Source organism: Argiope bruennichi, chromosome 7 (genome assembly GCF_947563725.1).
Source record: "Argiope bruennichi chromosome 7, qqArgBrue1.1, whole genome shotgun sequence".
Lineage (NCBI taxonomy): Eukaryota > Metazoa > Arthropoda > Arachnida > Araneae > Araneidae > Argiope > Argiope bruennichi.
Genome location: NC_079157.1, coordinates 106,461,982 through 106,475,793, shown reverse-complemented (window position 1 = coordinate 106,475,793; position 13,812 = coordinate 106,461,982). Strand labels below are relative to the sequence as shown.

The 13,812-nt window shown below is 34.6% G+C and overlaps 1 protein-coding gene across 1 annotated transcript; it reads left to right on the top strand.

The window, feature by feature from the left end:
• Positions 1-6,965: 6,965 nt before the first annotated feature.
• LOC129975514 (uncharacterized) lies at positions 6,966-11,079 on the top strand. The gene is made up of 3 exons (XM_056088576.1): positions 6,966-9,233; positions 9,423-10,265; positions 10,945-11,079. Exons 1-3 carry the CDS (start codon positions 6,966-6,968, stop codon positions 11,077-11,079), a joined length of 3,246 nt encoding a protein of 1,081 aa, XP_055944551.1.
• Positions 11,080-13,812: the final 2,733 nt, after the last annotated feature.

The following is a 13,812-nucleotide window of genomic DNA, read 5'->3' as shown; positions in this document are numbered from 1 at the left end:
TGAGAACTTTACTGAATCTATTACAGGAATATGTATTTTGGACGTTTTTCTGCACCAACGTCCTTCTGATTGACACCAAAATTTGACATAAAACTAAATCTATAATCAAAAGATATACAGAATTTCATTGAGTTCTCATTACGTTTATGAGTTACTGTGATTACATTACACAAAATACTCGGCAGGCCGGTCTTGTTCAATGGCTTGACATATTTGGTTAAAAATTTGTTATCTATATTTGAGATGTTAAATCTGTGTTCCAAATTTCATCTACCTAGCTGCTTACGTTTTGTAGTTATTCCTGAACAGCTAAGGGCCGCGGTGGCCTGGTGGTATGGTCTCGGCTTCGGAACCGGAGGGTTTCAGGTTCGCGACCCGATTGCACCGAAGAACCGTCTTGTAAGGGGGTCTGTTGCACGTTAAATCCGTCATGACCAAACTCCCCCCGCTGGTGTAGTGTGGTGTGGAAAGGGGGGTGCCAGCTCAGGTGTCGTCCTCGTCATCTGACCGAGGTTCAAAATGACGAGGTCTGTCCCAAAATAGCCCTAGTGTTGCTTCAAACGGGACGTTAATATAACTAAACCTAAACCATCCTGAACAGCTAGAGTTCCTGTGAATAGATTCCAATCAACTTTTAACTGAAATCAACAAATTTCACTGTAATTTTATGTATCCAAATTTCAATTATCTAGCTCGAAACGTTTTTGAGTTTCGTGTTCACAGACAGACAGACAGACATAATACCAAAATCTTCACATTTCGGATTCCCCTAAATCCTAATATATATATATATATATATATATATATATATATATATATATATATATATATATATATATATATATATATATATATATATTATGTCTGTCCGTATTTTCTGTTAGTGAATATAACTTAAAAGCACTTCGAGCAAAATGGCTAAAATTTGGTATATGGTCTTTGCAACAAATCTGTAGATTTTTATCTATTTTTTAAAAAAATCCATTTATGGTAAGTTTACAGAAATGCACAATTTTATTCTAAAAACCACATTCCAAATTTCCACCGATAAACTATTCGCATTACATAGTTATTGTGTTTAAAGATAAGGAAACAAAAATTCGAAAATATTTTTTTCGAACTTAACGGGGATAAAAAAAAATCTAAGAATTTATCCGAACGTCCTGTCTGAATTTCTTGGCAATTTCAATACTTTATTCAATAATATATTAAATAAAAAAATGTGTATAAATTTAATCGAAGTAATTTTTAAAAGCATACTTTTATTAAATGCACACACACATACACATACGTACATACATACATATATATACTGTAACTGAAAGACTATATTTTCTGAGAACACTCAAATGATGTCTAAGTATACATTTGGTTAATACCATTTAAGAGAGGTCCTCTTTTGTATATCAACTCTTTAAAAACATGGGTTTAAGGGAATCAGGGAATTTTTCTTGTTTTTGAAAGAAAAACTCGAGCGTTCGAGTATTTTGAACTCGAATGATAATAGACTTGTTAATTATTTTTCAGTTCTCAATCTTTAATTATGATTCATTTCTAAAAATTATATTAGAATTTTGAAATCATTTCAGAATGAAATCAAAGTTTAGTTAAGTATTGAACTAACTAAACTTATTTAAGTTTAGTTATGTTTTAAATTTAGTTAATCAATTTAAATTGATTAATTAATGTCTGAAAATATTAAAATAGTGCTAGTCATCTAGAACTGACAAGTGTACAAAATTTCAAATCTCTAGAATGAAATTTCGATTTCAAAATTCTGTCTTCACAAACGGGAAAGTCATTATATAAAAGTGCAAAATAAAAAAAAATTGCAGAATGATTGAGGGATCCATCTTCCAAATTTCATCAGCGACTTTACGAAACAGTCTTGACTTGTTGTCTCGGTTTAGTTTGAGTTATTTTTAGGTCCCGTTTCAAAGTAACACACGAGCTGTTTAGAGACGGAGCGCATCATTTTGAACCATAGTCAGAAGACGAAGACAGTGCTGAAATAGCGCTCTCTCTCCAATTTTCTTGTTCATACCAACGGGAAGACATTTGTTCGCAACAGACTTGGCATGCAATTAGTCCCTTTACTCGGCGGTCTTTTCGATGAAATAGAGTCTCAAGCTTGGAACCTCCGATTCTGAAGCCGAGTTCTTACTACTGCGTCTCCTCTTGTTCTCTATGTTTCGAAATTTTAAAAAGGGATAGTTGAAATTTCACTGTTGATCAAGCCAATAATGATAATGCTTTATCCAACCTTACATGCCTATGTATAGACTGTGTTGAGACGAAATTGCCGAATGGCTCATTTATTTAGCTCATTTGTGTCGACTGGCGCTGCACAGGCACGATAGTTTAACCTACAGCTAACACATTTGGCACATGTGCACCTTAGAGAATGGGAATATTTGTTTGTTTCTTTAATTAGAATTAGAATTAAAATTTTTATTAATTAAAAATTAAGTGAAAGTTTAAATTTTTAACAATAACTTCCGGAAATATTGCGCAAAAAAGAATTCTGCACCATTTCACGATTTTAAAACTTCTTCTTTCAATGATACCAATTTGGAAGTTGTACAAATTTTTTCTGAATTTTGGTAAATTTTTAAAAAGTTTTTTCCTCTAATTTTCAACAACAGATTACATTATTGCTCTGAAATTCAAAATGTTTTGATTGTTTCCATTAAATATTTAGTCTGTGATTCTCAAAAACGTTCTCCCAAAAAGCTCACTCAAAATTTAGTTGCTTTAAAATGGGACGTTAATATAACCAAACTAAACAAAATAAAACTCTCAAAAATGCTCAGAGTCATTTATAGTTAATACATATGCGATGTTTACAGCCTTTACAATTGTGAAATTTTGATACTTTTAACAACTACGGTGTACGAATTGCATTATGAATAATTGGATGTAGTTTAGTTTTTTATATTCGGACTATGCATGGAAAATAATTGTTAGAAAGTTTTGTCTCAGAAGTTTGAAGAATATTACTGAGTTACCGATTGGGGGGGGGGGTAAAGATAATATTCCCCCATTTTGCGTATAAAAAGACACGATATTTATCTAACAAAAAATAATTGGTTAGTTAGATAAAATTTGACGCATTTTTACTATAACTGTTGGTATTTATCAAATTTAGGACAAAGTCGTTAAGCTTAGTTTAATTTAGTTATATTAACATCCCGTTTTAAAACAACACTAGGGTTATTTTGAGACGGATCTCGTCATTTTGAACTACGGTCAGATGGCGAGGATGACACTAGAACTGGCATCCCTCTCACCACGTTTCCGCACCATACCAGCGGGAGAACGTTTGGCCCCGACGGATTTAAATGCACTAAACGACGGTTCTTCGTTGGAATCGGGTCTTGAATCTTAAAACCTCCAGTTTCAAAGTCCAGACCTTACCACCAAGCCACCTCGGCCTCCACCAAGTCGTTAACTTTACCTGTATGATTATTTATGATATGACGAGTAATATACAAGAAAAAAAAGATGAAGGGAGCTTATTAATAGGAATTTTTATTTCAGCAAGTATAGAGAAAATGTAATGAACAGACAATTCGATTTCGATATATTAATGAATTTCCACGTTTGAGGTTTCAACGAATACAAAAAAAAAAAAAAAATTTTTTTTTATTTTTGTTTTTTCGTCCTCTTGTTTGTGAATGCGATAACCCGGAAATGACAGAGACACATAAATAAGTTTTATATATGTAATTTATAGCAAAATTAATCGCCTCAAGTGACCAGTTGGTTCCTTGAGAACATTGGTTAGTTTCAGAGAAATCGTTTAGATATACTTTTATGTCCATAATTCCGCCAAATTGTTTATGTTGCATGTTACTTTAGTTTCTGAGGTTTTATTTATCATGCACTTGAATACTCTAATGGAGAGAGCGCCATGGCATCATAATGCTATTAAAAATGTAAATATCTGATTCATCTAGCTTTTAAATGTCGCGATATTGTGACTTCACTTTTTTATTTGTTTTGCTACATTGATATTAAACAGAAGCCTTTTTAGTGTTCAACAATTATTTTTCCATGTATAATCCGAATATCAAAAATAAATTACATTGAATTATTCATAATGAAATTTGCACACCGTAGTTGTTAAAATTATCAAAATTTCAAAATTGTAAGTTCGGTAAGCATCTTATATACATTAATTATAAATGACTCCGAGCTTTTTCGATAATCACAGACTAAAGTAGTCTTTTAAAAAAGTGAGTTTTTCATTTCCAAGGTCACGGATTTTCGCTGAAAGTCAAATGTTAGTTCGTTTACGGAATAATTCCGTTCCTAATTTGTTAAAAAGACACATCAAGAAAACTGAAACAAAAAAACAAAGATACAGAAAAGAGAAAAACAATTTTATGAAAACTGGAAACATTCGGAATAGAATTACTAGAAAAAAAAACTACAACGTGAGTATCAAGCTCTTTGGTCAAGGTTATCACAAAGCGAATGAATAAAAAGTAAATCTTGCACAGAACGAATGAAAATATGTGAATAGATTAAGACGTATTTAAAAGGCAGGTGCTACTAAATCAACATTAAAATGGCAAGTGTTTATTAATATTCACAGTGTGTTCTATATGTTTCATTACAACGGATATGTTTATATAATAATTGGCTATCACTACAATCTTTGTTTATAAAATAAAGTGTTTTTCATTACGGCCATCGCTTTGCACAGTAAATTCGTTTTCTGAAGATGATGTTTAACAGGAAAACTTGCTGTTCTTATCCACATTTGGCTTTGAAAAGATATATATATATATTGTGGCGGATTGGTATGAGCGAGGATAGAACCTGGGACCTTGTGGTTCGCAGCCGAGTAGCATGACCACAATACAAAAGCAATTGCTCGTGTAGCGTAGCTGTTAACTGACTTATATAAGCTTTCACCACAGACTCTCCCTCCAGTGAGTCGGAGGTGAGACGAACGGTATGGCTGTTGTTGGATACCAGGCCTTAACTGTAACCAGTTTTAACTGTGAAGAACTTTCCCTTCTCACCACCAGGGGTTTGTTGACTTCCTCTCGATTTGGCGGCAACCAACGAACGCGTTTTATACTCTTCTAACTTGTAAATATATTCTTAATCATGTAACCTATAATCAAGTAACTATTAAAATAATATCTTAAAGAGAAGTTCCCCATGTTAATGAGTCATACAGTCACTGAACCTGCCACTAATTAGATATTTGAGATTTTCAGCTGCAGATGGAGACAACAACACCAGTATGTAAATCAAAAGAGATTCCAACCAACAAAACAAAGGTAAGCGCATTTACTTGCCTTTAATTTGGAGATTGTTCGTGTTGGAATATTATTTGGCATCCCTGTCGGCATAATTGGTGTGGTTTATTCCAATTTAGAGCTGAAAAATATATATTAGAATTTTGAACTGATTTATTATTATTATTGAATTTATATATTATTGAATCTTACTGAATATAAATTTCGAACTGTTCAATTCTAAAAATGGATGATAAAAGTGGCAGGTTAAGAAAGAAACGGGGAGTATTGAGAACATCTGTTACCAAAATTTGTAAAACTATTGAAACAGAACTAACGAAATCAGATGTAAATGTCGATATGTTAGAAGAAATGTTAGAGCAGCTTGCGGTTGAGTCAAGTGAATTAAAGAATCTAGATTCACAAATTGAAGAATTCGTTTCCGAGGACAAATTAGAAAAAGAAGTATCGGAATACACCCAAAAAATTATAACTTGGAAATTTAGAGCGACCAAAAAAATTCGCGAACGAACAAAAAATGTTGATTCTTTGAATGTTCCAAGTTCCTGTTATAAAGAATCATCGAACATTAAATTGCCAAAACTTGCGATATCTAAATTCTACGGGCAATCAAGTTTATGGCTTTCATTTTGGAACTCCTTTGAATCAGCCATACATGAAAATGATTCATTAAGTGAAGTCAGTAAATTTAATTACTTAAAAGCACACCTAGGTGGTTCTGCCCTTAGTACCATAGAAGGATTTGCATTAACACCAGAAAATTACGAAATCGCCATAAAATTACTTAAAGAACGCTTCGGAAGATCAGATGTTCTCATTAATACCCATTTGAATAATTTACTGCGTATCTGCCCATTAAAGAACTCAGATGATATTGTATCATTCAGAAAAATGTTTGATAATATACAGACAGAAATCCGATCTCTTGAATCTCTTAATGTTTTGAAAGAAACCTACGAAAACCTACTTTGCCCAATCCTGTTAAAATGCCTTCCCCCCGATCTCGTTTTAGAATATAATAAAAACATGAAATCGGATAAATATGAAATAGATGAATTGCTCGACTTCCTGTCTCTTCAGCTGAAAGCAAAAGAACGATCGTTAATGTATGCTTCACCCGTGAGTTCGAAAAAAGAAAAGTATTCATTTCACCCGTTGCGTTATGACTCATCTAGCGTAAAAATAAAAAATCCTAGATGTTCCACTGCAAAGAGATTTAGCAGTTCAGAATTGATTAGTTCTGAAGTAAAAATAAAAACACCGGAATGCTTATTCTGCAATAAATTTCATGATGTTGTTGATTGTGAATACGTACGTACTTTAAGTTTGGAAGAACGGAAACGTATACTGTCTAAAAAAGCTGCGTGTTTTATTTGTGCAAAGCAATTTCATGTTGCTAAATTTTGTAGGTCAAAAATAGTTTGTACTCTCTGTGGTAAAAAACATTTATCCATATTATGCAATCAAGATAATTCTGTTCCGAAAAATAATACCCATTTTAATGAAAGTAAGGATGAGAATAATCTTTTAAATGAAAATTTCACGTTGGCGAATAATTTATGTTCCAGGGAGGTTTATCTGCAGACTTTAATTGTTAGCGTCGAAAATAATGATTTAAAACACTATGTTAGATCGATCATTGACCTCGGGAGCCAGAGGTCGTATGTCAGCAAATACGTAGCGGATGTAATGAAATTGAAGTGTCTTGGGGAACAAACGGTGACTCATGGACTTTTCGGAGGACTGAAAAGGCGGGAAAACCACAAGATATATTCCATTAAATTGCGTAATACAGAAAATAACTTCTGTTGTAATGTAGAAGTAATGGATCAGAATAAAATTTGCACTTCTCTTCCCAAATTAGATTCTAAAAACATCGAAGAAGTAAAACAATTGGGTATATTTGTTAGTGATATTTGCTTAGATGAAAATCTTTGTTTGTATGAAAACGATCCCAAGGAGATTCACATATTATTAGGGGCAGATACGGCAGCCAGATTATTTACAGGAGAAATTAAAAAACTTTCGCCTGATCTAATTGCGATGAACACCAAGTTAGGGTGGACAGTTATTGGAAGATCAGGAATTAATAAAAATGATAGTTCCAGCACGCTAATGTCGCTACTTGTCAACGACGTAAATATATCCGATCTTTGGAGGCTTGATACATTGAATATCAATGACCCTGCGGAAACTCAAAGTAGAAAAGAACTAGAAGAAGCGGCTAAGGAACATTTTGAACGCAGTGTAACACGAGATAACGAGGGGCGCTACATTGTCAGTCTACCGTGGATACATGATCATCCACCTCTTCCTGATGGCAGAAAGTTAGCTGAACGAAGACTTAACAGTTGTATTAAAGCCTTAGAACGTGTCGAGAAGCTGGCCGATTATGATGATGCTTTTCAGGATTGGCAGAATGAGGGTATCATTGAAGAAGTTGATCCTATGCAAGAAATCAAAGAAGGACAGCATTTCTTACCTCACCATCCTGTCTTCAAGGAGAATTCGACGACCAAAGTTCGACCCGTTTTTGATGGTTCAGCTAAAGAAAAGAATACACCTTCTATTAATGACTGCCTCGAAAAGGGACCAAATCTTGTAGAACTCATTCCATCTCTCATAAATCGCTTTCGTGTTGAAAAATATGGAGTGATATCTGACATTAAGAAGGCCTTTCTGCAAATTGGATTACAAGAACGAGATAGACCATATCTCAGATTTTTATGGAAGGATAGAAGAAAAGACGGAAATATCAAGATCCTGCAGCACAAAAGAGTTGTGTTCGGAATCTCCTCCAGTCCTTTCCTTCTAGGAGCTACATTAGAACTTCATTTAAAAAACGCCCCAGATCATCTCAAGGAAACAGCCCAGCAACTTATGAGGTCCTTCTACGTTGATAATTGTGTTTTCAGCGTCAACAGAAGAGAAGAACTCGCTAGATTTATTTCGGAATCACAAGCACTATTATCTACTGCCAAGTTTGAACTTCGAGGGTGGGAGCATTCTCCTACTGAAGACAAAACTGAAGAAAGGCAAGAAGACCGAAAGGTTCCAGTTCTTGGGCTTCTGTGGAATTTACCAAAGGACACTATATCTCTAGATTTGAAAAGTTTGATGAAAGAAGATAAAGGACCTATTACAAAAAGAAAAATCCTGTCAACCGTTCATCGAATCTTTGATCCGATAGGATTTTCTTGTCCAGTGACTCTAGAGCCCAAATCTTTGTTGCAGGAATGCTGGAAATTGGGTCTGTCCTGGGATGCTGAACTCCCTCTGCTGATAACTGAAAGATTCGAACGCTGGAAGATGAAGTTACCGAAATTGAATGATCTTGAAATACCAAGATGTGTACGTGAGGACTTTGCAGAAGATTCCAAATTTTCCATCCATGTTTTTTGTGACGCAAGTCAGAGTGCCTACGCTACATGTATCTTCTTGAGAGCTGAATCTGCTGATAGCACGTCGTGCCAGTTAATACAAGCTAGAAATAGAGTTGCTCCTTTGAAAAAGATCTCTATTCCACGCCTAGAACTTTTGTCCTGTACTATTGGTGCTAGATTGGCAAAAGCAACCATATCCGAACTTGGACTTGAGAACATACCAATCTTCTACTGGTCTGACTCTATGAATGCTTTGTATTGGATCAAAAGAAATGAGAATTGGGCCACGTTTGTTTACAACAGGGTACTGGAAATCCGTAAACTCACCAATCCTGAAGACTGGAGGCACATAAGTGGAACATTAAACCCAGCTGACCTTCCATCACGAGGTTCCAATGCAGAGGAACTTGTGAAATCTCTTTGGTGGAAGGGTCCAAATTGGCTGAGAATGCCTATAGAAGATTGGCCTGTTTCGGAAACTATGCCAGATTTCGACGTTGTAAACTCCGAAAAAAGAAAATCTATTGTGTCTGTCACTAACACCACGACAGAGCAATTAGAGTACTTTTCTAAGGTATCTTCTTTCCGAAAAATGACCAGAATCACGGCTTGGATTTTTCGTTTTTATAAAAATGCTAAAACCCAGAAAAAAGAAAGAAAATTCGGTACCCTAGATTTTGAAGAAGTAGAGGCTGCAGAAAAGTACATTTTAAAACAAGTTCAAAGTCAATGTTTTTTGGGGAATGAAAAACTGAACTTACAGACATTCCTGGATTCAGATGGTTTATTAAGAGTAAAGACCAAAATTTCTCAAAGAAGTGATCTACCAACATTTAGATTTCCAATTTTGCTGCCTTCAAAGCATGATGTTATTGGAAAACTTATTTTTGAAAAGCATGTTGAACTTAGTCATGCTGGGATACAGATTTTGATGTCGAGTTTAAGAGAGAATTATTGGATCTTAAAAAGCAGGAAGACAATACGTCAAGTAATAAGGAATTGTGTAATATGTCAACGTTTTTCATCTCGGCCATTAGAAGTAGCAAGTGCTCCACTACCCGAAGATCGCGTCAGAGATGCTTATGTTTTTGAAGTAGTAGGAGTTGACTTGTGCGGACCACTATATTTGAAAAACAAAAGCAAATGTTGGGCTGTACTTTTTACATGCGCAGTTTATCGCGCAGTCCACATCGAGCTGGTAACTAGTTTATCAACAGATAGTTTTATTCTAGCTTTACGAAGGTTTATTTCTAGAAGAGGAAGACCAGCTACAATTTATTCAGATAATGGAACCAACTTAGTGGGTACTTCTAATGAGCTGAAATCTGTTGATTGGGTGAAAATACAAGAATATGCCTCAGTAAAGAAAATCCTATGGAAATTCAACCCCCCATCAGCCCCATGGTGGGGCGGATTTTGGGAAAGGCTTATAGGTATGTTGAAATCTATCTTAAGAAAAATTCTTGGAAAGGCCTCCTTACAATTTGAAGAATTGTACACTGTACTATGTGATGCTGAGGGCATTATAAATTCAAGACCTTTGACATACTTAAGTGAAGACAATGAGGACCTTATAGCATTAACACCTGCTATGTTTTTACAAGATGTAAAAGAAATTTTTTCTGAATTTTGGTAAATTTTTAAAAAGTTTTTTCCTCTAATTTTCAACAACAGATTACATTATTGCTCTGAAATTCAAAATGTTTTGATTGTTTCCATTAAATATTTAGTCTGTGATTCTCAAAAACGTTCTCCCAAAAAGCTCACTCAAAATTTAGTTGCTTTAAAATGGGACGTTAATATAACCAAACTAAACAAAATAAAACTCTCAAAAATGCTCAGAGTCATTTATAGTTAATACATATGCGATGTTTACAGCCTTTACAATTGTGAAATTTTGATACTTTTAACAACTACGGTGTACGAATTGCATTATGAATAATTGGATGTAGTTTAGTTTTTTATATTCGGACTATGCATGGAAAATAATTGTTAGAAAGTTTTGTCTCAGAAGTTTGAAGAATATTACTGAGTTACCGATTGGGGGGGGGGGGGGTAAAGATAATATTCCCCCATTTTGCGTATAAAAAGACACGATATTTATCTAACAAAAAATAATTGGTTAGTTAGATAAAATTTGACGCATTTTTACTATAACTGTTGGTATTTATCAAATTTAGGACAAAGTCGTTAAGCTTAGTTTAATTTAGTTATATTAACATCCCGTTTTAAAACAACACTAGGGTTATTTTGAGACGGATCTCGTCATTTTGAACTACGGTCAGATGGCGAGGATGACACTAGAACTGGCATCCCTCTCACCACGTTTCCGCACCATACCAGCGGGAGAACGTTTGGCCCCGACGGATTTAAATGCACTAAACGACGGTTCTTCGTTGGAATCGGGTCTTGAATCTTAAAACCTCCAGTTTCAAAGTCCAGACCTTACCACCAAGCCACCTCGGCCTCCACCAAGTCGTTAACTTTACCTGTATGATTATTTATGATATGACGAGTAATATACAAGAAAAAAAAGATGAAGGGAGCTTATTAATAGGAATTTTTATTTCAGCAAGTATAGAGAAAATGTAATGAACAGACAATTCGATTTCGATATATTAATGAATTTCCACGTTTGAGGTTTCAACGAATACAAAAAAAAAAAAAAAATTTTTTTTTTTATTTTTGTTTTTTCGTCCTCTTGTTTGTGAATGCGATAACCCGGAAATGACAGAGACACATAAATAAGTTTTATATATGTAATTTATAGCAAAATTAATCGCCTCAAGTGACCAGTTGGTTCCTTGAGAACATTGGTTAGTTTCAGAGAAATCGTTTAGATATACTTTTATGTCCATAATTCCGCCAAATTGTTTATGTTGCATGTTACTTTAGTTTCTGAGGTTTTATTTATCATGCACTTGAATACTCTAATGGAGAGAGCGCCATGGCATCATAATGCTATTAAAAATGTAAATATCTGATTCATCTAGCTTTTAAATGTCGCGATATTGTGACTTCACTTTTTTATTTGTTTTGCTACATTGATATTAAACAGAAGCCTTTTTAGTGTTCAACAATTATTTTTCCATGTATAATCCGAATATCAAAAATAAATTACATTGAATTATTCATAATGAAATTTGCACACCGTAGTTGTTAAAATTATCAAAATTTCAAAATTGTAAGTTCGGTAAGCATCTTATATACATTAATTATAAATGACTCCGAGCTTTTTCGATAATCACAGACTAAAGTAGTCTTTTAAAAAAGTGAGTTTTTCATTTCCAAGGTCACGGATTTTCGCTGAAAGTCAAATGTTAGTTCGTTTACGGAATAATTCCGTTCCTAATTTGTTAAAAAGACACATCAAGAAAACTGAAACAAAAAAACAAAGATACAGAAAAGAGAAAAACAATTTTATGAAAACTGGAAACATTCGGAATAGAATTACTAGAAAAAAAAACTACAACGTGAGTATCAAGCTCTTTGGTCAAGGTTATCACAAAGCGAATGAATAAAAAGTAAATCTTGCACAGAACGAATGAAAATATGTGAATAGATTAAGACGTATTTAAAAGGCAGGTGCTACTAAATCAACATTAAAATGGCAAGTGTTTATTAATATTCACAGTGTGTTCTATATGTTTCATTACAACGGATATGTTTATATAATAATTGGCTATCACTACAATCTTTGTTTATAAAATAAAGTGTTTTTCATTACGGCCATCGCTTTGCACAGTAAATTCGTTTTCTGAAGATGATGTTTAACAGGAAAACTTGCTGTTCTTATCCACATTTGGCTTTGAAAAGATATATATATATATTGTGGCGGATTGGTATGAGCGAGGATAGAACCTGGGACCTTGTGGTTCGCAGCCGAGTAGCATGACCACAATACAAAAGCAATTGCTCGTGTAGCGTAGCTGTTAACTGGCTTATATAAGCTTTCACCACAGACTCTCCCTCCAGTGAGTCGGAGGTGAGACGAACGGTATGGCTGTTGTTGGATACCAGGCCTTAACTGTAACCAGTTTTAACTGTGAAGAACTTTCCCTTCTCACCACCAGGGGTTTGTTGACTTCCTCTCGATTTGGCGGCAACCAACGAACGCGTTTTATACTCTTCTAACTTGTAAATATATTCTTAATCATGTAACCTATAATCAAGTAACTATTAAAATAATATCTTAAAGAGAAGTTCCCCATGTTAATGAGTCATACAGTCACTGAACCTGCCACTAATTAGATATTTGAGATTTTCAGCTGCAGATGGAGACAACAACACCAGTATGTAAATCAAAAGAGATTCCAACCAACAAAACAAAGGTAAGCGCATTTACTTGCCTTTAATTTGGAGATTGTTCGTGTTGGAATAGCTGTTGAGTGGTGATGCATTAGCTGTTGATTCTAATGCGCCTGTACCCATTTGAGCAGCGCTACGCGTTATGGCGAGTGTGTGTGGATGAGTGATTGCTGATGTTGCATGAAGTGAGTCTGACGACTTTGTGTTGCTGCGGCCTTTTTGTGATGCTGCGTCAAGTGAGTCTGACGATTTTGGTTTGCTGTGGGTAGATGGCGCCACAACAGCTGTACGAAGGTTAAAGGATCATCGCCCAAAGTCACCAATGTGGTGGATAGTGAAGATAGAACCTGGGACCTTGTGGTTCGAAGCCGAGTAACATGACCACAATATAAAAGCAATTGCTCGTGTAGCGTAGCTGTTAACTGGCTTATATAAGCTTCACCACAATATATATAAAAAATTTAAGAAATTGAAGATTTAGTAATGGATTAGTGAAAAACAAATAAATCATTGCATATTGTGTGATACCCAACTACACGTTGTGTTACGATATATTGTGAAGTATCGATTTTTTTTCCTCTTAATAGATGAGCAATGGATTCCTAAACTTAATAGGCAGGTATCACACGAATATAAATTCACCACATTATTACTTTCTCGTATAAGTAATAAAAGGACAGTATAGTAATCGCCACAAAAATTCGAACTCGAAATTTTGACGTATCCCTACGTTTTAGACCTCCCAAAGTACACATTTTTGGAAAATGTCCGACTGTCTGTCTGTGACAAAGATAACTCAAAATGTTCTGAGCTAGATAGATGAAATTTGGTAGACCGTCTTTACA